This window comes from Eleutherodactylus coqui, chromosome 1 (genome assembly GCF_035609145.1).
Source record: "Eleutherodactylus coqui strain aEleCoq1 chromosome 1, aEleCoq1.hap1, whole genome shotgun sequence".
NCBI lineage: Eukaryota > Metazoa > Chordata > Amphibia > Anura > Eleutherodactylidae > Eleutherodactylus > Eleutherodactylus coqui.
Window position 1 is genome coordinate 532,197,901 of NC_089837.1, and position 25,097 is coordinate 532,222,997.

Here is a 25,097-nt window from a genome sequence, read left to right on the forward strand (position 1 = left end):
TATATTCTCCTGTAGATGGCGCCATCCACGCTTCCTATAAGCCACGACACTTACATCACGTGACTGGGCTCCAACAACATGGCGGCTGAGCGCGGACAGCTAGCCGTTAGTCAGGTGGTTCCCGGTCAGTGGAGTGCGCGCACAGTCGTAATGCTTGTAGTATTCGCGCAGTCGCCGCCACATCGTCAGAGCTGCGTCAGACGGCTTCCCGCCAGAAGTGGGGGCGGGGCAGCGAACGGGTCTCGGGCCACACCCGCGGGCAGCCACGCCCACCAGACGCGGCCGTGACGTAACTGTCAGCGTTGGCGCGACTTTTTGTTTCCACTTCGCGCTCATTTAACTTCTGAGGAGAATCTGAACCGAGAAGCCGCGAGGAGACACCGGGAGACAGGAGCCAGCATGCACGTCGTGAAGAGAGGTGAGCGGGCCCGGGGGGAGACACCGCCGGGTGTGGTATCCTCTCATGATAGCCTTATGTACCCCAGACTGACCCCCCAATGTAATCATATCCACGGGGCCCCCAGACTGACCTCATAGACCCCCCAATATAATCATATCCACGGGGCCCCCAGACTGACCTCATAGACCCCCCCCAATATAATCATATCCACGGGGCCCCCGGACTGACCTCATAGACCCCCCCCAATATAATCATATCCACGGGGCCCCCGGACTGACCTCATAGACCCCCCCCCCCCAATATAATCATATCCACGGGGCCCCCGGACTGACCTCATAGACCCCCCCCCCCCCCCCAATATAATCATATCCACGGGGCCCCCGGACTGACCTCATAGACCCCCCCCCCCCAATATAATCATATCCACGGGGCCCCCGGACTGACCTCATAGACCCCCCCCCCCCCAATATAATCATATCCACGGGGCCCCCGGACTGACCTCATAGACCCCCCCCCCCCAATATAATCATATCCACGGGGCCCCCGGACTGACCTCATAGACCCCCCCCCCCCAATATAATCATATCCACGGGGCCCCCGGACTGACCTCATAGACCCCCCCCCCCCCCCCCAATATAATCATATCCACGGGGCCCCCGGACTGACCTCATAGACCCCCCCCCCCCCCCCCAATATAATCATATCCACGGGGCCCCCGGACTGACCTCATAGACCCCCCCCCCCCCAATATAATCATATCCACGGGGCCCCCGGACTGACCTCATAGACCCCCCCCCCCCCAATATAATCATATCCACGGGGCCCCCGGACTGACCTCATAGACCCCCCCCCCCAATATAATCATATCCACGGGGCCCCCGGACTGACCTCATAGACCCCCCCCCCCCAATATAATCATATCCACGGGGCCCCCGGACTGACCTCATAGACCCCCCAATATAATCATATCCACGGGGCCCCCGGGCTGACCTCATAGACCCCCCCCCCCCAATATAATCATATCCACGGGGCCCCCGGACTGACCTCATAGACCCCCCCCCCCCCCCCAATATAATCATATCCACGGGGCCCCCGGACTGACCTCATAGACCCCCCCCCCAATATAATCATATCCACGGGGCCCCCGGACTGACCTCATAGACCCCCCCCAATATAATCATATCCACGGGGCCCCCGGACTGACCTCATAGACCCCCCCCCCCAATATAATCATATCCATGGGGCCCCCGGACTGACCTCATAGACCCCCCAATATAATCATATCCATGGGGCCCCCGGACTGACCTCATAGACCCCCCCCCAATATAATCATATCCACGGGGCCCCCGGACTGACCTCATAGACCCCCCCCCCCCCAATATAATCATATCCACGGGGCCCCCGGACCGACCTCATAGACCCCCCCCCCCCCCCAATATAATCATATCCACGGGGCCCCCGGACCGACCTCATAGACCCCCCCCCCCCCCCCCCCCAATATAATCATATCCACGGGGCCCCCGGACTGACCTCATAGACCCCCCTCCCCCCCCAATATAATCATATCCACGGGGCCCCCAGACCGACCTCATAGACCCCCCCCCCCCCCCCCCCCAATATAATCATATCCACGGGGCCCCCGGACTGACCTCATAGACCCCCCTCCCCCCCCAATATAATCATATCCACGGGGCCCCCGGACCGACCTCATAGACCCCCCCCCCCCCCAATATAATCATATCCACGGGGCCCCCGGACTGACCTCATAGACCCCCCCCCCAGTATAATCATATCCCCATATACTCCAGAGATATCCCCCTCCTCTGTAACGTTACACATATATTCCCCCGTACAATCATATCACCTCATAGCTCAGAACTCCCCAAATACTATATCCCCCTCACCATATTTACCCCCGGACATCAGTATACACCTCCTCCCACAAGTAACCCCCATATTTACCTCATAGATTCCCCCCCCCAATATAACTAATACCCGCAAGACACTTCCCCCGCGCCCCCCCCCCACCCCGCCTGACATTATATATCCCCCTGTCTGAGACCCCCTAACATGAATACACACCCCTAAACCTGACAGTGTACCCCCAAACCTCAATACCTCATACTGCTGGGACCCCTGCAGATACCCCCAGTATATTATCAGTACCTACCTCACTTCCCTCTGCCCGGGGTGTCCCCTGAATATAATATCAGCCGGCCCCTACATGCCACTCGCACAGCCTACACCCTAGATATTGTGTACCACCCGAAACACCTAATATCTGCCCTCATATCAGATATTACATAGACCTCCATATATATCGCTCTACCCCTCCATCCCCAGGAATCCCACCAGATATCAGTTGTAGTATCGTACCCCCGGAGGTCCCCCGGGTACACATACAGTTGGGTGGTCTGCCCTGGCGTCTCCTGCAGGCCTCGTGTTGTGGGGTCACTATTTGCTGTATCCGCCGCCTCCTATAATGAGCTCGCTAACAGTCCCGCCTGTAATATGTCCTTCCTCCGCAGACGGGCGCCAGGAGCGCGTCATGTTCGATAAGATCACGTCCCGCATTCAGAAGTTGTGCTACGGACTGAACCCTGACTTTGTGGATCCGGTGAGTGCTGGAACCACGTGCTGTAATACCCGTCGGGCCCCGGCCTGTTGGGGGCCCATTCTACAAGGTGCATCCACTCTGTCTGTATCCTCAGGCGCAGATCACCATGAAGGTCATCCAGGGCCTGTACAGCGGCGTCACCACGGTGGAGCTGGACACACTGGCGGCAGAAACCGCGGCCACGCTGACCACCAAACACCCAGATTACGCCAGTTTGGCGGCACGGATCGCCGTCTCCAATCTGCACAAGGAAACCAAGAAGATCTTCAGCGGTGAGCGGCTCGGGCATTACCCTCTCTGGGGCGGCGCTGCCGGCACTCGTACTGATCAGCGTTGGCGTTTGTATTCAGAGTGTCTGTCGCTGGGTTCCACCAATACGCAGGATGACGTGGCGCAGCGCCGTGCTGCTCTGTAAGGGGTCGGTGACCGTGCGGTCTATAGTCGGGGCGGTCCGTCGCTGGGTTCCACCAATACGCAGGATGACGTGGCGCAGCGCGCCGTGCTGCTCTGTAAGGGGTCGGTGACCGTGCGGTCTATAGTCGGGGCGGTCTGTCGCTGGGTTCCACCAATACGCAGGATGACGTGGCGCAGCGCTGTGCTGCTCTGTAAGGGGTCGGTGACCGTCCGGTTTAAGGTCGGGGCGGTCCGTCGCTGGGTTCCACCAATACGCAGGATGACGTGGCGCAGCGAGCTGTGCTGCTCTGTACAGGATCGGTGACCGTGCGGTCTAGTCGGGGCGGTCCGTCGCTGGGTTCCACCAATACGCAGGATGACGTGGCGCAGTGAGCTGTGCTGCTCTGTACAGGATCGGTGACCGTGCGGTCTATAGTCGGGGCGGTCCGTCGCTGGGTTCCACCAACACGCAGGATGACGTGGCGCAGCGAGCTGTGCTGCTCTGTACAGGATCGGTGACCGTGCGGTCTAGTCGGGGCGGTCCGTCGCTGGGTTCCACCAATACGCAGGATGACGTGGCGCAGCGAGCTGTGCTGCTCTGTACAGGATCGGTGACCGTGCGGTCTATAGTCGGGGCGGTCCGTCGCTGGGTTCCACCAATACGCAGGATGACGTGGCACAGTGCGCTGTGCTGCTCTGTAAGGGGGCGGCCCGTCGCTGTGTTCCACCAATACGCAGGATGACGTGGCGCAGCGCGCTGTGCTGCTATGTAAGGGGTCGGTGACCGTGCGGTCTATAGTCGGGGCGGTCTGTCACTGGGTTCCACCAATACGCAGGATGACGTGGCGCAGCGCGTCGTGCTACTGTTCTGTAAGGTGCTGGTAACCGTCCGGTCTATAGTCGGGGCGGTCTGTCGCTGGGTTCCACCAATACGCAGGATGACGTGGCGCAGTGCGCTTTGCTGCTCTGTAAGGGGTCGGTGACCGTGCGGTTTATAGTCGGGGCGGTCTGTCGCTGGGTTCCACCAATACGCAGGATGACGTGGTGCAGCGCGCTGTGCTGCTCTGTAAGGGGTCGGTGACCGTGCGGTCTATAGTCGGGGCGGTCTGTCGCTGGGTTCCACCAATACGCAGGATGACGTGGCGCTGTGCTGCTCTGTAAGGTTCCGGTGACCGTGCGGTCTATAGTCGGGGCGGTCCGTCGCTGGGTTCCACCAATATGCAGGATGACGTGGTGCTGTGCTGCTCTGTAAGGGGTCGGTGACCGTGCGGTCTACAGTCGGGGCGGTCCGTCGCTGGGTTCCACCAATACGCAGGATGACGTGGCGCAGCGCCGTGCTGCTCTGTAAGGGGTGGGTGACCGTCCGGTCTACAGTCGGGGCGGTCTGTCGCTGGGTTCCACCAATACGCAGGATGACGTGGTGCTGTGCTGCTCTGTAAGGTTCCGGTGACCGTCCGGTCTATAGTCGGGGCGGTCCGTCGCTGGGTTCCACCAATACGCAGGATGACGTGGCGCAGCGCTGCTCTGTAAGGGGTCGGTGACCGTGCGGTCTATAGTCGGGGCGGTCTGTCGCTGGGTTCCACCAATACGCAGGATGGCGTGGCGCAGCGCGCCGTGCTGCTCTGTAAGGGGTCAGTGACCGTGCGGTTCATAGTCAGGGTGGTCCGTCGCTGGGTTCCACCAATACGCAGGATGACGTGGCGCAGCGCGTCGTGCTACTCTTCTGTAAGGTGCTGCTAACCGTCCGGTCTATAGTCGGGGCGGTCCGTCGCTGGGTTCCACCAATACGCAGGATGACGTGGCGCAGCGCGTCGTGCTACTCTTCTGTAAGGTGCTGGTAACCGTCCGGTCTATTCGGTGCCTTGAGGACCGCCCATATGAATGTCCCCTTTGGGCTCTGGCCATCACAGCGCAGGGAAGTGGAACCTAAAAGCAATGGTGTGAAGGCACCCCTAGGACCAACGGACATTGTGGTGAGGGGTCCCTGATGAGGACCCTCTAAGGCAGTGTTCCCCAACTCCAGTCCTCAGGGACCGCCAACAGGTCATGTTTTCAGGATTTCCTGTGTTGCACAGGTGATGTCATTATTGTCGGGGCCTCAGACATTGCACAGGGGTTCTTACCATAGGATATCCTGAAAACATGACCTGTTGGGGTCCCTGCGGACTGGAGTTGGGGACCCCTGCTCTAAGCCCCAACAAGCAGCCCCTCCCAAGGAGCAGAAGAAGGAAATCTGCATATAATCTACAGAAAACCCAGCGCTTGTAACGTATCAGAGCAAATACAGAACTGCGGGCCGACAGTCACCGACTAACTTCTCAGGACTAACTGCCCGACTCGCCTGCTTGTGCCTGCTGTCCTCCTGGGCTTTGTTTACAAATGGCTGCTGCAGCCAATCAGAGTCCACAGCAGTCCTGGGCGGAGCATCACTGCGCAGGCGCTGGGAGCCATGACGCCCACAGACCAGCATGCTGCAGCGACCAGGAGGGGTGCGGGAACAGGCAGCGGAGGGCGTTGTGTACACGTTAACAGCTGTAACAGATCTGCCCGCTGCCAAGACTTGTTACCTGCGGAAACTGCATGCAGCTCGGATTTTGCAGACTGATTTCAATGCGGAGGTGAACTCACTCGCATGTTTCGGACGCGTTACCCAGGTTCCTTATTCCTTCCTGAATTCACAGCAGTAAACCTATAACAGTTAGCGCCACTGGGGGCGCTCTTACACGGACGACGCATCATTCACACTCCTGCGATCAGCGAGAACCTGAACGATCGTCATTCAGTGTAAGCGCACAGACTCAACAAACGGTGATGGATGTTCAGTTCATGCATCCCCCAAAAACTGACCTATAGATCTGACCGACTGCGAACAGAGGCGGGCGGAATAATCCCACTGAAGTCACCCTGCATGAACCCACGCCTAAGGGAATGACTGCAGCTGCTTTATGACCCCCTCCACGGGGCGGCAGCCGCCGCTGCCCCTCTCCACGGGGCATAACCTCTAACTGGAGGTGGCCTTGATTTACTGGTGATCTTATGGAAGTTATTTGTTTTATAGATGTCATGGAAGATCTGTATAACTATGTGAACCCCTTGAATGGAAAGCACTCTCCCATGGTTTCTAAAGAGACGCTGGACATCATGTTGGCCAATAAAGATGTAAGTGCCGTGTGACCCGGATCAGTCTGCTACAGGCAAACGCTTTAAAAGGCTTTTCCCACTATAGTGTTGTAGTATATTGATGGAACATGTCTCATTTTGGGGGTCCTGATGTGTCATAAGACCAGTGAGGAGCCCCCTCTATCCATACCAAACCCCAATACACTATAATCGTTCAGTGCACACCAACCCCCAGCCGCTCCCACCAGCCTCCAGATATTGATGGTGTCTCTTCTCTCCGCAGCGTCTGAACTCCGCCATCATCTACGACAGAGACTTCTCCTATAACTTCTTTGGGTTTAAGGTAGGTTTGTGGTCCCCCCTGCAGACAGCTGCTGACGCCCCCGCCGCCCCCACTAATTGTCCTGCTTCTATTCCAGACTCTGGAGCGATCCTACCTGCTGAAAATTAATGGGAAAGGTAAGTGAGATCGATGGTTCCTGCGGAGGATTCCCCGACCATCACAATGATTCTACTTGTCTCAGTGTTGTGTTCAGTTATGCACTTCTGCGTGTCTTGCCCCACTATTACAGGGGTTGATGCTCTGTTTGGCAGCTGGGGGTCTAACAAAGACCCCCCCCCTCTCTGCCATGAACAGGGGCGTGGCCTCATGGCTGCAGCAATGCTTTGAGATGGAGTACTGCTTGAACCTCCATAAGGTTTGGGGGGATATTTAAAGGGTTTCTGTCATTGGGTAAAAAAAAAAATTCTATTATCACCTATTCCTCCCCAGTCAGTCTTCGGCATCTCCTCCTCCCTGATCTTTTCCCCTCCCTTCCCGGGGTAACCTCACCGCAAGTCGGATGATTCCGGCATGTGCACAGTCTCTCTGCAATAACATATGACCACTCACAGCGAGACAGCATGCATACGCAGTCTCGGCAATAGCTCGGCATTCCATGCTAGGCAGTGAACACTGCGTCACTAGTGACATAACCTACACTGACCTGCCAGGAGGCTGCTGCTGGTGATACAAGTGGTATTTAGTAGATGTTGGCATGACGGTTCTACTATGTAAATGACCTCCTCGTGTGCTCCTTGCAGTGGCGGAGCGTCCCCAGCACATGCTCATGAGGGTCTCTGTCGGGATTCACAAGAATGACATCGATGCAGCAATAGAGACGTACAACCTGCTGTCTGAAAGGTGGTTCACCCACGCGTCCCCCACCCTGTTCAACGCGGGCACCAACAGACCCCAACTGTCGAGGTATGTTGCTGTAGTAGAACCTGACATTCCCACCTTTCTGCGCCCCCTTCGTCCGCGTCCTGACGCTTCACTACTTTGCCTATGAGTTTTATTTGGGAAGTAAAGCTGTCTGACTAGTACCTCTAGCCCCCCTCCCCACGGTCTGTAGATGTGGTGCAGATGCCTGCTAAGTTATAGGCTGTGACTGAGGTGGTAACGGTACTTCATCACCGGCTCAAACCCTGAAGTATTCTTGGTTGTGTGGTCTGCAGCTGTCTGGGATCTCTCCACCCTCAGTCCATTAACGCAGATATCTCCCTGACATTGTGCGTTTCAAGACCCTCTGCACCACACAAAGGGGTCCAGCGCAGGTGCAGTGACTCTGGTGGGGTTTCATGACTTAACCCCTTAAGGACATTGCCTATTTTGGGCTTAAGGTCACAATGATTTTTGGCAGATTTTAATCTCCATTCTTCAAAAGTCATAACTTTATTTTTCCGTCGGCGCGGCCGTACGAGGGCTTTTTTTTTTGGGTGGCGAACTGTAGTTTTTATGGGTGCTATTTTTGGGTCCATAGACTATATTGGAAAACTTATTTTTTTATGATAGCAGGGAAAAAAGATCAATTGTCAGTTTTTTTTTCTTCTTTTTTACAGCGTTAATCCTGCAGCATAAATGACACAATACACTTTTTTTTTTCTTCTGCGGCTCGGTACGATTATAACGAGAACAAAATTCTTTGTTCCACTTTTCTGCAATAAAAACCCTTTTTTGGAAATCTTTCTAAATCGCTGTTAAAGTCCTGTAACTTTTTTATTTTCCCATGGGCGGAGCTCCGTCAGGGCTTATTTTTTGTGAGGCGAGCTGTGGTTTGTATTGGTGCCATTTTGGGGTACATGTGGCATTTTTTAAAATCCCTTTTATTGCGTGTTTTTGCGTAAACGCTTTTTGCCATGCAGGATAAAAAGTGCGTTCAACTTATTGTAGGCGTCATTATGAACACGATGATACCAAGGGATTTTTTTATGCTAATATGAGAAAGTATAAAGGTTTTAGCATTTTATTTTTTGTACATGATTTTTCTTTTTACAAAAAAAGGTGTCCCTCTGGTGGACTTGCATCGGAGCCCTGATGATCGCTGTGATAAGGCATTGCAGGACGCCCGATGTCAGACGGAGCGCACTTCCTTTGTGAACACTTCTCATCTACATAGATCAAGGAAGGGGTTAACAGCAGGGGTCACATCTCCGTTGCAGCGGGAGGCTGGCTATCAGTGACAGCCGGCTCCCGCTGCCGGATAGGGCGAAATCTCTTATGATCGTGTGCTATCCACATAATGTTGGCGTGCGTCCAGTTGTGGGAAGTACCCTCCGCTGCCATGACGTACCCTTACGTCATGTGGCGGGAAGGGGTTACATGATGCCATGCGTTGGATCTCTATCGGTGACATACCGTAGATGACTGCCTTGGAGCCGATGCACATGTAAGGGCTTGCTAATTGAAGGTGGAGATTCGCCCATTGCACAGATTTTCTATCATCTGTATACCATGGGACAAGCAGAAAACTTTGGTGTTGGAGCAGCTCATGGGGAAAAATGACATCCTAGAGCACCATTAGCTTCATCCAAAAATCAAATGACCAGATCTCTTACCCCCCCCCCCCCCCTCCAAAAGCTATCTTATTTTTCCAATTACATATATTTTAATGGTATAATTTTACTGTCATTCCTTTTTTACATTTTGCCCCCACAGGGGACTTGAACCCGCAGTCAATTGATTGCTTGTACAATATAATTCAGTACTGCAGTATATAGCCATTTTTAACATTTCCTATGAAGCCCTGGGAGCCCCATCCATGTAGCGCAGTTAAGTAGACTCGGGGGTGCCATATTAGCCATTGGCATCACTTGAGTGTGTTGTGGGGGTGAATGCTGATGGGACAGGATCATGACCAGACCCATCGGTGAATGACAACCCCCCCCCCCCCCCCCTTACACACACCACCCCTCTGCCGCAGACTTGCATCCTAGCATGAAGTGTCTTTAGATGGGATAGTAAAGCCTATGGCAGCCGCTCCTGTTAGTCTCCATCCCTCTTCTGTTTCTCCATAGCTGTTTCCTGCTCTGCATGAAGGACGACAGCATTGAAGGCATTTATGACACTTTAAAGCAATGTGCGCTGATCTCTAAGTCTGCTGGAGGCATCGGCGTGGCTGTCAGCTGTATCCGGGCCACTGGAAGCTATATCGCAGGGGTGAGTAAACTAAGGTGGAGCCTATAGGCAATAATAGGTGACACTGGGCACTGCCGTTAGAGCTGTGACCCCCTACTGTTACCTGCTGCGGGGTGTAATAAGCCCGGCAGTTATTACATGTATTCCAGATAGAAGCTTTAATGGCTACAACCATTTTTTTTTTGCTCCTAGACAAACGGTAATTCCAACGGCTTGGTTCCAATGTTGCGTGTCTACAACAACACCGCTCGTTATGTAGATCAAGGAGGGAACAAGGTTTGTCTCTGCTGCCTTTTGTCCTAGTGACTGCGTCTGGACAGCATTTACTTCTGGCACAAGTCACACATGGCCGCTTCTTTCCCCTACAGAGGCCCGGGGCGTTCGCCATCTACCTGGAGCCGTGGCACTATGATGTCTTCGAGTTTCTGGACCTGAAGAAGAATACTGGAAAGGAGGAGCAGAGGGCGAGGGATCTGTTCTTTGCACTCTGGATCCCGGATCTCTTCATGAAACGAGTGGAGTCTAATCAGGTACAGATATGGCTTGGGGACCTTTCCTGTGGTGCCTGACCTCCTCTTTAGGCTGCCTAGCTAGTGAGGAAGGCCGGGTATTATAATAGGTTGCAAGGTAAAACGTAAGTGTTCCCCATGATATACTGCTGACACCTTGCTGCAACTGGTGCAAGCTCGAATCCTGGCAGCTTAACCCTTGGGAGGATCCTTTGATCCCCTGTGACTCAGCTGTGGGGTGCTGATGGATTGTTAAGGTAGCCAGGGACTTAATAAGCACTCGCACACTCCGCACTTAGATGGGGAAGTGTTGTGGATTGCTTGGAATTACTCGTAATGCATAAAAATGAAAGGCGAGTTAATGTGTATAATCTACATATGATGGACCTCTCTGCTGCATAGTGTTAGGAACCAGTGGGACGTGTGTAATGCCTAATCACTGTGTATTTGCACATTCTTATTGACTTCATGGGTTTTTTCAGTCCGTAACAAGGACCAAAAGAGGACATGCTGCATAACTGAGAAGTCTGTGGAAAATATGCACATGTTATAGAATCATAGAATGGTAGAGTTGGAAGGATCTTCTGGGGTCAGCGGGTCCAGCCCCCTGCTCAGTGCAGGATCACTAAATCATCCCAGACAGGTGTCTGTCCAGCCTTTGTTTGAACACTTCCATTGAAGAACTCCCCACCTCCCGTGGCAACCTGTTCCACTCATTGATCCCCCTCACTGTCTAATATCTAATCTGTGTCTCCTCCCTTTCAGTTTCATCCCATTGCTTCTAGTCTTTCCTTGTGCAGATGAGAATAGGGCTGATCCCTCTGCACTGTGACAGCCCTTCAGATATTTGTAGACCGCTATTAACCCTCTCCAATCCACTGTCTGACGTCTAAAGACATTATGATTCAAATCTGTACAGCTCCGATGTTTGAAGCCGTCCATCGGGGTTCTCTTACTGTATATTGCCAGCCTCTCTGCTGTTGGAGCCTATCCAACATGTCACCTCATGCAGTACTGGCTTTAGCTAGCAGATAGCGCCATTGTATAACAGCAGAAAGAGTAAGCCCCCTAGGAAAACCAGGATACTAATTGGATTGGAAAGGGTTAAGTCTCCTCTCAGCCTTCTCTTCTGCTAAACATTTCCAGATCCTTTAACCGTTCCTCATAGGACATGATTTGCAGACCGCTCACCATCTTGGTAACTCTTCTCTGAACTTGCTCCAGTTTGTCTGTCTTGTATAAAGTGGGGTGCCCAGAACTGGACCCAGTATTCCAGATGAGGTCTGACTAAGGAAGAGTAGAGGGGGATAATGACCTCACGTGATCTAGACTCTATGCTTCTTTTAATACATCCCAGAATTGTGTTTGCCTTTTTGGCTGCTGCATCACATTGTTGGCTCATGTTCAGGCTATGATCTATTAGTATACCCAAGTCTTTCTCACATGTGCTGCTGTTTAGCCCAATTCCTCCTATTCTGTATGTGCTTTCTTCATTTTTCTTGCCCAGATGTAGAACTTTGCATTTCTTCTTGTTAAATACCATTCTGTTAGTCGCTGACCACTGTGCAAGCTTTTCTAGATCTTTTCGAACATACTCTCTTCCATAAGAAGTGTGACCAAACCCACTTAAGATCAATTAGTTCACTCCGTTACACAAAAAATAAGCATGTGATGCGGTGCACAGATATGCTGCTGTGAATGAGCCTCTTCCTGCCTGAAAGGGGGGGTGATACTCATTCAGCGTTGCTCCTCTGGGGCTGCTGTGGCCATAGGGTCTCCGCCCAGGCACCCCTAGAGCTGGGCATCCTCTTTTGCCAGCTTTGGCTTCTTGCTGCTTCTCTTGTGTTTTTCTGGCCTGGGGTGATTCGCTGATGTGTCCCAATCTGGGATTGGCTCGCGACACGGGCATGCTTCCTCTGGGCGCTGGCCTTTTCTCTCCTCTGCTGCCTTCCGGAGTGGGCGTTACCCCCTTGGCAGCATATCGTCGGTCATTTAGCCCCTGGCTTCAGGCCTAGTCAAGCTACTGGGTCGGCTAAATTGCACAGGTCTCCACCAATAGCAGCACTCCGTTTGAGAGGGGGCTTCCTTCTCTCCCCCAATCATTGCCCAGCACATGCTGGGCTCCCATTGGCTCCTGTGGTTTCTCCTCAGCAGGGCTCGCTCTCATCAATTTCTTTCTGTTCCCTGGCCTCAGCCTCTTACGCACACTTGCTGGGACCTGTGGTGCCTTGATTCCACAGAGCTTCTCTCTCGAGGCCATTCGGCAGTGGTCCGTCGCTCCCCAGACCAGCTCTGGTTCAAATGAGCTCGGTGTGACGGCCAGCTCGCTGCTCTTCTGCCGCTCCTGCAGTAGGACTATGCAACAATATTCTATTAAATAACAGTCTGTGACGGTCAGACAGCCACATAGTACGCATGCTCTCACCGCAATACTAAATGTACATGCGGGCAGTTTGAGACGTTAGGTGGCAGAGCGTACTACCAGCACCCCTCCTGCCCAGCCTCTGCCGATCCAGAACGGGCACGCTCCGGGTCACAGGTGGTCTCGAACCTTACTAGGGTGTCTAATGTGATTCTGAACAGGTTGGACTGTACTACCAGTTAACCTTCTCATAATGTATTGGATAGACGACTTCTTCACGCAGGATTCCTCGGGTGGTAGACCACAGAAGAGGGCCAGGCCTTATCGCTCAAGGCAATCATCCAGATGCCCCGCATTGCCAGCCCTTCCCAGGAAGCGCTTTGAACCTTCCTCCAGAGACAACAGCCGGAGGGCGAACTGTCTGAGTCCCACTCTGATTCCGGTCTGGACGAATAGGCTTCTAAACTCTCTGCTATGGTGGATAGCTTGATGGCCGCCGTGAAGGATGCAGTTCAGGATCCTGATCAGACACCTATTATGTCAGCGGCGACCTTTTCCTTCAGATGCCTGACACGTTCTCCAAAGGCCTTCCCTCATGCGGAGTTTGACAATGTATTGACCGGGGAATGGAATCTTGCTGACAAACTTCACTTAACGGAAGCGTCTGGACCTCTCGTATCTCTGCGGAGGAGTTGGTGTAGACGATTGTCTTCAGCAGTGGATTCACGGTTTGGCAAAACATCCCACCCTTCCTCTGGCTGACAGGAAGATGGAATCTCCAGCTAAAACCTCTCTTCAGGAATTCAGTTCGGCACTCGGACCAGTTTCCGCCTCTACCTAGATCAGCAGGGCTACTTCTGAACGGGCCAAGCAACTACACCGAGGTACTCTCTCCGGAAGAATTGGCAGGCGCTGCGCTTCAGATAAGCAGGCGGGGAAGTTTTATCTAAGCTTCCATGGTTGCGGTCAGACTTGGCTCGCACCTCGGCTGCTTCGGTAGCCACACCCTGTGGCTAAAATCCTGGAACGCAGATTTTGTTGGCACAACACTTCTGGCGCCAGACTGGATGAGATGATCCCTAAAGCCGCTGGTGGGAAGATCTCCCACCTACCTGAAGAAGTTGAATCATCATGTCAAAGACCTTTCGCATGGGGTCCCCGTGATCTGTCACTGTATCCATGGAACCAGAGGAGTTTCTGTCGTCCATCAAGCGCATCAATTATTTGTCATCTGGTCGAACTGCTTTCGATTCACGGCCCTTCCGTGCACTTTGGCCTCAGCTCCACAAGTTTTCACAAAGGTTCTGGCATCAATGATAGCTCTCCTCCACTCCAGGGGTATGGTGCCCATCGCCCGTCAATGACCTCGTGGGAAAAGCCCTGACCCGGTCGGCCAACCTGAAGAATCTCCATCACCCTGTCCAGGTTCTGATGGATCATCGACCACCCCAAGTCTTCCGTCCCACCGTGTCTCCTTCGACACGACTCAAGCCCATGTGCTGCTGCCATAACTACTCCATAAACGCTTTGCAAACGCTGAATCCTGTGACCGTTCATCACTATCTGTGCTGGGGCGGCTGCTCTGCTCCCTTTGAGGTCATTCCTTTCAGACCAATTTCACGCCTCGATCGAAGGATCCGAAGAGCTGTACAGATACAGCGCTCCCTTTAGTGGCAGGTACTCTCCACGGACGCCAGCCTCTTCGGTTGGGGGTTCCTCTGTCAACCTGATGGCATCCAGAATCACAAGTTAACCATCCTTCCGGCCGGGCCTCAGACCCCTCCTGGGTGTTACGCAGGGGTGCTTCTGCTATTCAGGTGTGTAAGGCCGTTACATGCATGACTTTGTACACCTGTTCAAAGTCTTACCGGGCGCATACATACAATTGCATCTCTGGACGCCTCCCTCAGATGCTATAAACACACATGCATGCCGCTATACTTTCTGATCGCCGTTGGACTACTCCGGAACGTCCCACGGTCAGCTGTGACCCCCAAAGATACGGGTGAGAACCGGTGTCTCCTAGTGGCAGTATTTATACCCCCCGGTCTTCTGTGTTCCCCAGTGAACGAGACCAGAGCTTTTATGTTAAGTTCAAGAATCTTGTTACGGCTCTTGGAGTACACCAAGGGAAAACTAGAGAAAATGCTTCATCCTTAACCCCTTCAGGGTCGGCCTAGGGTGGGTCTTTTGAGTGTTTTTATTCCGGAGGGCATGCACCTCTTAGTGTGGATGTTGTATAAATCTTTGAACTCTTTCGCTGTCTGTCTGGTCCAGCACTATAGCCGCACCGCGCCCCGTAGGCTCCTTCAGTAGTGACCTGCAGTTCATACTTGATGTGACTGCTGCCGGACGCTTGACGGGTTTGTATACTCCAATGTTATGGCTTGACTACATTTGGTTGTCCCGTTTCTATGTAGGACTGGTCCCTGATGTGTCCGCATGAATGTCCCGGTTTGGAGGAGGTTTGGGGAGACAAGTTTGAAGAGCTCTATGAAAGGTTGGTGCGAACACTGCAGCAGAGGCTCACATCGTATTACTTGTCATGGTGCGGTGGCTTTATATGCGTATCATGTGCCGCAGGTACGAGAAGGAGGGCCGGGCCCGTAAAGTAGTGAAAGCGCAACAGCTGTGGTACGCCATCATCGAATCTCAGACGGAAACCGGCACGCCGTACATGCTCTACAAGGACTCGTGTAACCGCAAGAGCAACCAGCAGAATCTGGGCACCATTAAGTGCAGCAATCTGTGTACGGAGATCGTGGAGTACACCAGCGACACGGAGGTGAGCGGCTGCCCGCCCGCTGGGTTGGGGGTAGTTGGGCCGGATGCGGCTTCGCACCTTGTCCTGTTGCTGCTCCGGTTTTGTGACGGGAAGGATTTTCTACAGTCTTATCTATGTACCCGCTGCGTGCTGGTGGGATTATAGCAGGAAGTGGTGGGAGATCTAGTGAAATGGGCTCTTCCAGGAGGCCGCGCTGCTTCGGTCATCACCGGTAAGTGGGACACCCTCTAACCTCACGCATCTTTCTGTGTTGTAGGTTGCTGTATGTAACTTGGCGTCTGTCGCACTGAACATGTATGTAACTCCTGAGCGGACGTACGACTTCAAGAAGCTGGCGGACGTCACCAAAGTCATAGTCAAAAACCTCAACAAGATAATTGATATCAACTTCTACCCTGTCCCTGAGGTGAGCAGTCGGCGCTGTGCTCGCCCCGTGTCTGCAGACCTGGGGTGCGTTCACATGTAATCGTCTACCCTGTCCCTGTGGTGAGCAGTCAGCGCTGTGCTCGCCCCGCGTCTGCGGACCTGGGGTGCGTTCACATGTAATCAACTTCTACCCTGTCCCTGAGGTGAGCAGTTAGCGCTGTGCTCGCCCCGCAGCTGCGGACCTGGGGTGCGTTCACATGTAATCAACTTCTACCCTGTCCCTGAGGTGAGCAGTCAGCGCTGTGCTCGCCCCGCAGCTGCGGACCTGGGGTGCGTTCACATGTAATGTCAGAGCTCGCTGTACAGCCTGTTTACACAAGTGGATAAAGCGTTGTCATTCACATCCGCTACCAGTGAATGAGAGCAACTGAATGATCAGTATTTCTAGTGAATGAGCCAGCAATGATTCTCATGCTTGTGTGGGTTTGTCATTCGTTTTATACATTACCATTCACTCGTTGGCTGTTTACACCAAACAATTCATGTTTGAACCATAATGCTTTAGTGTAAACAGCCGACGATCAAACGATCCAGCGATACCATAATCCTTCCGTGTAAACGCATCTTCTAGGTTTTTAGTTCGGTCTGGTACTAAGTGCTGTCACTTCCCTCCTGTCCGTTTCCCCAGGCTGAAGTCTCCAACAAGAGGCACCGGCCCATTGGCATTGGGGTGCAGGGCTTGGCTGACGCCTTCATCTTGATGAGGTATCCTTTCGAGAGTCCTGAAGCTCAGCTACTGAACAAGCAGATCTTCGAGACCATTTACTATGCGGCTCTGGAGTCCAGCTGTAAACTTGCTGAAGAGTTTGGAGCCTACGAAACCTACGAGGGGTCTCCAGTTAGTAAAGGGGTGAGGAACGCTGAGGATTGCTCTTCGGTCTGTGGATGGGCTTTCACTTCTGGATGAGGCTAGATTGAGGTTTCTCCCTACAGATCTTGCAGCATGACATGTGGGACGTGACGCCTACTGACCTCTGGGACTGGAAATCCCTCCGAGAGAAGATTGCCAAGTGAGTAGAACTAAACATGCGGCTTTTGCCCTGTTTAAAGGATGTATCCGAACTCTTATCGCCTATCCACAGCTTGGCTGTCTCCACGCAGGCTCAACCCCCCCCCCCCTGTGTGGAGTGCCGTGATCCTGCAGTGAGGAGAGGATACGGGACCCCCATTCTCGGGACCACCACTGCGATCCCTATAGCTTACTCATCACCTATTCTATAGATGGGTGATAAATTCTGGGACACCCCCTTTATGTGCAATCTATAGTCGGTCCCTCAGTGTCGGCTATACAAAGGAGTATTGACACTAAGGGGCCTAAGGCGAGACCGTCACCATTACAGCAGTCTAGTCTGAAGGATGCACCGATGTCCCCTGCCGGTGGAGCAGAGGCTCAGCGCCCCAACACTCCTGAGCGCCTTCACATACACCCCTTGTATTGTGTTAGCACTTGGTGACCGCTACAACTGCTGTTTGCGCTCCAAATTTAATGTCATCACTAAACCTGCTTTTTTTCCAGGCACGGTGTTAGAAACAGCCTGCTCCTCGCTCCGATGCCGACCGCTTCCACCGCCCAGATTTTGGGGAACAATGAGTCGATAGAACCGTACACCAGTAACATTTACACCCGCAGAGTCTTATCCGGGGAGTTCCAGGTACCCCTCGTACTTCACCTTGTGCTACGTCTTATTACACAGGCAAATCTGCCCACGCAGCGGGCTCTGGCTGACCGTGAGCATTGTTGGTTAGCGCTGGTTTATGGTTTACAGGGCGGATGGCTGTTAATACGATCATCCCCATGCAGCCCTCGCTGGTCGGCTACAGATCTCCCCATTCACATGGGAAGGGGCGCAGCCCACCTGTCGGCAGATAAAGGGGCATCTGATTGTTGGCACACTGGCACTGCCTGATTGTTGTGTAAAAGGCCCTTAAGGCTTCAGAACAGAAAACTGCCTTGTCTTACCCCCGTAAACTGTCTTAGATTGTGAACCCACACTTGCTGAAGGATCTTACTGAGCGAGGCCTGTGGAACGAGGAGATGAAGAATAAGATCATCGCCTGCAATGGATCTATTCAGGTAATTGGACATATTGCACTATTGTGGTGTACAAGTCTAACACGTTTCTTCCCAGATTCTTGCTGGCCGTGAAGACTGACAGATACACTGTGTATAGGGATTAACTAGGGGAAGGTGCGCAGTCAGGATCGTTGCTCCAGAGGATGCGATCTACTGGATGGTTACCTACAAGATCCCCTGATCACATCTGTGGTAGCAGCAGGACTTTGGGATTAAATGGGTCCCTAATAGAAGCCACTGTTTACTCGGACAGCTTAAGCCACGGATTCCAGTTGCCTCTATAGAGTTAATGCTTGTGTGTTTGTATTACAGCAGTGACAGGCGGAGGCAGGATATACTTTATAAAAACTGTATTCACCCCGCGGAACGGCGCTTGTACCTAAAACGTTGCATAATATTAACCTGAACTTGGGCACCGGGTACATCTTCACTTCTGTCAGGGCTACAAGGCACTTTAACTCTCTTCATAGTAGTACTCTATACTGATTGCCATACGCCATACTACATTCTTAAAGGTCCCTGCAGTATGGCAACCTCGCTAACTAATGAACCATAAGCGCCAAAGTACACTTTTTTACGAGACTTGTGGCACTGCGGACTCAACCTACCACAAGTGTGAACAAACCTCTTTCTAGTCTGTTGCATTGTGGGAATGCATAGGACAAAACTGGAGATGAGGATCTCTCCCCTGACGCCCAGTGGTGCCTGCTGGAACGTTATTTGGCAGTGTGCCTTCCCACCAGCTATAAGCCTTCCACCTGCAAGGAGGGGGGGGGGGCACTGTCTAATCTACTTCACATAACGCAGACCTCTTGCACCCCGTAGGGGTCGTCTCTGCACATCAGACGCCACAATCTACCTCGCGGACTACTCATTAAATCTGCTTTCTCACATTAATGAAATGTGGCTTGCCCTCCGTGTCACGTGTTGGGGGTCTGTTTACACCTAATTTATCATTTTAACGAGCCAATGATATACGTTCGCTCGGCCAGCCGGTTTATACTGGCAGATACCTTGTCGGCTCGTTGAAACAATACATTGTCGATACATTATACCGTGACCATGAACGACTGAATAATCAGTATTTAAACCAAACTATTAGGCAGCGAGCCAATGATCGTGTCTGCATGAAACGTAAAGCAAACTTACAATCCCAGTTAGTGTCATAAAGATTACAAATGACCATATAATGTGTAGAACATCACGGTCCTAACGGAACTACTGTGCAAGGCCTTGCAATAACCCCCAAACAGTGCTGCCCTGAACTTCAGTCCCAACAAAGTCCACAAACTCCTCCCCCCTCCTCCCCGGTCAGGGATTTTCATATCGGCGTGCCCAAGGGAACAAGTCATTTTTGTCACTGCTGTCATTCGCTTTGCTGAGTCTGCCTCACTGTATTCAGCACCGCTGCCTCTGTACTGGGAGCTGCGTGGGTGAGACTCTCTCTCTCCTTTCACACACTGCGGACTTCTTCGCCCCAATGGTCCAGTTGCTCACAGCTTCCATGGCTGATGCTCACTTCAGCCCCCTGGTCATCAGGGCCTCTGGGAACTGCACAGAGAGCTTCAAAGCCTTAGTGGCCCGCAGCCCTCTGCTCATAGGACTCTTGCTCTTCCTCACTTTATATGGAGGCTGGAGCTCCTGCTGCTCTTGTGCAGGAAGATAGGAAAAAATAGAGGAAATAAACAAATAACGGTGCTGCCGGCCCGCTAACGCCCAACTAACGGAATAGAACACTGACGGGAGTTGTGAAAATATGGGGGCGCAACTCATGAAATGGTATCCGAGCAGGTAGTTTTACCAGTTCTTTATTAAAGGTTTAAAAGAAACGCCGGTATTTAACACGATTAAGCGGACGGTAATGGGTGCCGCGTGTACAGAGCCGATGAGGAACAGCAATACAGCCATCTGTATACATCAGAGTGGAGCACAGCGGGACTCCAGCATTGTGAGAATAGACAACGGGCACCAAAATGAATTGGGAGCGGTCTATTAGAATAACCGGATGATCGCTATAAACCATATAGAACGTCATGAGATATAAATGTTATATAAACACAAACGTTCCTAAGAATCAGTACAGAAGAACGTCTTCATGTAGATAAACCTGAACGAGACGCTGTGCATGATGGTGCAGAACTGGGTAACGTCTATAATCTGTGACCCCCACACATCACTGCCCCCCCCAGTCAGAGCAGTCCAAGGGCAAGACTAAAACATTCCAGATCTGGTGATGCTTGGCCAGCGGGACCTGGCGCTGACAGACAGCACAATACGTCTCTGGTCCCATGTCTGGGCGGTGTGTCTGTCAGCGCGATGCACTGTCATATAGGACGCCTGCAGAGCATCGCGGACGTTCAGCGGCTTCATAATGGCGTATAATCACTTGTGAGCACTCGCCTAGTGGCCTTCGCATGGACACCCTTCCACTTATACACAGGTGGCTTTAGTGACACACTTGTTTGGCACAATTGACTAAATGTCCCCTTTTTATCTTCAGAGCATCGATGAGATCCCCGACGACCTGAAGGAACTCTATAAAACCGTGTGGGAGATTTCTCAGAAAACGGTCATTAAGATGGCGGCTGACCGAGGAGCCTTCATTGACCAGAGCCAGTCTCTGAACATCCACGTGGCGGAGCCCAACTATGGCAAGCTGACCAGCATGCACTTCTATGGCTGGAAGCAGGTGCGTCGTGTGTAAGCCGCAGACTGAGGTTACCTCGGTTGCAGTTTTTGACCATTGATGGGAAGGAAGTGCTGCCTGTAGCACAAGTCTCATCCAAACGCTGGACACTTTGGTATGTGATGGACAGTAGTCAGCGGGTCTCCTGGACTCCGTTGGGGTCTGTCATGTAACAAATATACCGGAGCGTTGTCTTACAATGTGAACATAACTGCTGCCCTCGGTCTCCTGCCTCACGGTGGTTCTCTTTATAGGGCTTGAAGACTGGCATGTACTACCTGCGGACGCGGCCGGCCGCCAACCCCATCCAATTCACACTGAACAAGGAGAAGCTGAAAGAGAAAGGAAGCCTTTCAAAGGAGGCTGAAAAGATGGAGGAGAAGGAGCGTAACACTGCAGCCATGGTGTGTTCCCTAGAAAACCGCGACGAATGCCTGATGTGCGGCTCCTAGAGGCGAGCGCGGACCCTGCTCTGGAGAACAGACTCGGACTTGTGGCTGCTCGGGACGGGTCAGTCCCTGTAGAGCCTTCCCTACATACTCTGCGGGTTCTTGGGTTGGAGCTTGTAGTTCTCTTACCTCGAGGTCAAGAGATCATTGAACTGTGATGTCATTCTCATGCATTAGAAACTAATTAATGGGCTTTTCCTAAAAAAGGTTTGAGTTATTTTTTTGCTTGTAGTTACTTTCATCCTGGATGAAACGGTGAACGATGGCGTCACGGCCGGCGTCAGTCCTAACGGAACCAAACTGTGACTTGACGAGCTGCACTGCAGCACAGAACGTTCTTGCCCTTAGAATGGCTTCTTTGTGTTAAGGGAACCAGCTGCACAAAGTTACCTCGTCAGCATCGGGTTAACCAGGCATCCCACTAAAAATCTATGACCTCTCCTGGATGGGAGCGGCTCCTGCAGTTACACCTGCGGGCCACTACAGGGGTCAGAGCAGTAGCTTCTACTCCAAGCCAGTGTATACCGGCCTGTCAGGTGCCCTGATGAGCTGAGCGGCCGGGTCCTATGTAGCAGGCGCAGCAACTATTAATGATCTATCCTGGATGGGAGCGGCTCCTGCAGTTACACCTGCGGGCCACTACAGGGGTCGGAGCAGTAGCTTCTACTCCAACCCAGTGTATACCGGCCTGTCAGGTGCCCTGATGAGCTGAGCGGCCGGGTCCTATGTAGCAGGCGCAGCAACTATTAATGATCTATCCTGGATGGGAGCGGCTCCTGCAGTTACACCTGCGGGCCACTACAGGGGTCGGAGCAGTAGCTTCTACTCCAACCTAGTGTATACCGGCCTGTCAGGTGCCTGATGAGCTGAGCGGCCGGGTCCTATGTAGCAGGCGCAGAAACTATTAATGATCTATCCTGGATGGGAGCTGCTCCTGCAGTTACACCTGCGGGCCACTACAGGGGTCGGAGCAGTAGCTTCTACTCCAACCCAGTGTATACGGGCAGGCCATGGCTGATCAACTATTGATGACTATAGATCAGCAGTAGAGATGAGCGAACCTACTCGTTTAGAGTAATTACTCGATCGAGCACCGCGATTTTCGAGTACTTCAGTACTCGGGTGAAAAGATTCAGGGGGAGGCGTGGTGGCGAGGGGGGAGCCCTCTCCCTCCCCCCAGCGCCCCCCGAATCTTTTCGGCCGAGTACGGAAGTACTCGAAAATCGCGGTACTCGGGCGAAAAAGGGGCGTGGCCGAGTAGGTTCGCTCATCTCTAATCAGCAGTTATTTCTGGTGGAAACCCCCTTTCAACTTCACATCTGTCGTCTGTAAGACAAACACAGCCATAGTTTTGGGGTTTACTCTTAGGTGGGCCGTTGTGAGAAGAAGCTCAAAGTGCATCTGTAGAAAAAGCTTTTAATCACTCTCTGAAACCCTAAATGGGGACCCTATGAAATGACTACTAACCTCTTTAGATAGGAAATGAACCGCCCTGATGAGGGTAACTCCCCCCGCCCCCCTCTTCTTTCCTGAACCTCCGCCTAGGAGAACTAGACTTAGAGAGGGAAAAAGAGCAGCGGCTGCCGCTTCTGAGCAAAGCCTGCAGGGCTTCCCAGGCTGATCGTTACATCCGTCACATGGAGAGCCCAGACAGACGCTGGTGAACTATCCAAAGTGGTCAGCAGGGCCAGAGAGCAGACCTCACAATGGTTCATGGGCCTAGAAGAAGTGAGAGGTCTAATATAGGAAACCCCAGAGTGCGGCCGTGGGCCTGGGAGCCACGTGTGCGGAGCTGATGGCTGCAGCCTCAGGATATCCTAGGGCGAGGTGCAGCAGGCGGGCGCCTCGTCTCAGGGTGGTTACCTAGTATAGGTATGTGTTTGATAGAGTCCCTATTTGGGGTCTAAGATAAAACGCTTCATCTTCTAGAAGGGGGTCTAGTCTCTGCGCTCCCCCATAACTCTTCTTTCTCCAGGCTCCGCTGCAGTCACATCCCCCAACAACTAATGTGACGCCGTTGGTTCAGGATGTCTAATACAGCTCCCCCGGAGGGGGCTGCACACGGGTGGGTCATTGCTGCGCCCTCCGGAGCGGGTGGCCGCCTCCAGGTTCTGCAGCAAGTAACCCCCATAGCATCTTATGGCATAGTGTGTTTCCCATACACCAATAATGATTTCGGCTCGCGGAGGAAGAATCGCAGCACGTTCTGTTTTCCTGCGGTGTGCGCATAAAGGGCATCCATTGACGTCGAGGGCGGCTGTCTGCGCTGTGGCCCGTCCGCCATGTCTGATTACGCAGGAAAAGCGGGAGTGGAAAGAAAAAAAAAATTAAAATCTGTACTGCGCATGTCTGAGGGCGAGCCGTGCGGGCCATCCCCCCTACAGAAAGAAAAAAACGGGTATATATGGACGCCGCTGCCGCCAGGGCTGGATTCCGCATGCGGCCGTAATGCTCTGTTACACTGCAATACTTGCATCCCAATCAAGGAGTAACAGTGGACTATGGTTTAACACCCTGAACACATGCTGCCACGTTGTCTGGACCGCGGTCCGCAGGCCTCACGGACGGACCTGGCCGCGGTCCGCAGGCCTCACGGACGGACCTGGCCGCGGTCCGCAGGCCTCACGGACGGACGGACCTGGCCGCGGTCCGCAGGCCTCACGGACGGACGGACCTGGCCGCGGTCCGCAGGCCTCACGGACGGACGGACCTGGCCGCGGTCCGCAGGCCTCACGGACGGACGGACCTGGCCGCGGTCCGCAGGCCTCACGGACGGACGGACCTGGCCGCGGTCCGCAGGCCTCACGGACGGACGGACCTGGCCGCGGTCCGCAGGCCTCACGGACGGACGGACGGACCTGGCCGCGGTCCGCAGGCCTCACGGACGGACGGACGGACCTGGCCGCGGTCCGCAGGCCTCACGGACGGACGGACGGACCTGGCCGCGGTCCGCAGGCCTCACGGACGGACGGACGGACCTGGCCGCGGTCCGCAGGCCTCACGGACGGACCTGGCCGCGGTCCGCAGGCCGCAGGCCTCACGGACGGACGGACGGACGGACGGACGGACGGACCTGGCCGCGGTCCGCAGGCCTCACGGACGGACGGACGGACGGACCTGGCCGCGGTCCGCAGGACGGACGGACGGACCTGGCCGCGGTCCGCAGGCCTCACGGACGGACGGACGGACGGACGGACGGACCTGGCCGCGGTCCGCAGGCCTCACGGACGGACGAACGGACGGACGGACCTGGCCGCGGTCCGAAGGCCTCACGGACGGACCTGGCCGCGGTCCGCAGGCCTCACGGACGGACGGACGGACCTGGCCGCGGTCCGCAGGCCTCACGGACGGACGGACGGACGGACCTGGCCGCGGTCCGCAGGCCTCACGAACGGACGGACCTGGCCGCGGTCCGCAGGCCTCACGGACGGACGGACGGACCTGGCCGCGGTCCGCAGGCCTCACGGACGGACGGACGGACCTGGCCGCGGTCCGCAGGCCTCACGGACGGACGGACGGACCTGGCCGCGGTCCGCAGGCCTCACGGACGGACGGACGGACGGACGGACCTGGCCGCGGTCCGCAGGCCTCACGGACGGACGGACGGACGGACCTGGCCGCGGTCCGCAGGCCTCACGGACGGACGGACGGACCTGGCCGCGGTCCGCAGGCCTCACGGACGGACGGACGGACGGACGGACCTGGCCGCGGTCCGCAGGCCTCACGGACGGACGGACGGACGGACGGACCTGGCCGCGGTCCGCAGGCCTCACGGACGGACGGACGGACGGACGGACCTGGCCGCGGTCCGCAGGCCTC

The 25,097-nt window shown here is 54.1% G+C and overlaps 1 protein-coding gene across 1 annotated transcript; it reads left to right on the top strand.

Moving 5' to 3' along the window:
• The first annotated feature begins 270 nt into the window (after window positions 1-270).
• Window positions 271-21,497, top strand: RRM1 (ribonucleotide reductase catalytic subunit M1). The gene is made up of 19 exons (XM_066588536.1): window positions 271-418; window positions 2,929-3,017; window positions 3,112-3,289; window positions 6,469-6,569; window positions 6,814-6,873; window positions 6,950-6,989; window positions 7,614-7,776; window positions 9,867-10,008; window positions 10,180-10,263; window positions 10,356-10,517; window positions 15,279-15,358; window positions 15,442-15,643; window positions 15,900-16,049; window positions 16,698-16,919; window positions 17,003-17,079; window positions 17,586-17,721; window positions 18,048-18,143; window positions 20,644-20,832; window positions 21,084-21,497. Exons 1-19 carry the CDS (start codon window positions 400-402, stop codon window positions 21,279-21,281), a joined length of 2,388 nt encoding a protein of 795 aa, XP_066444633.1. The 5' UTR covers window positions 271-399; the 3' UTR covers window positions 21,282-21,497.
• Window positions 21,498-25,097: the final 3,600 nt, after the last annotated feature.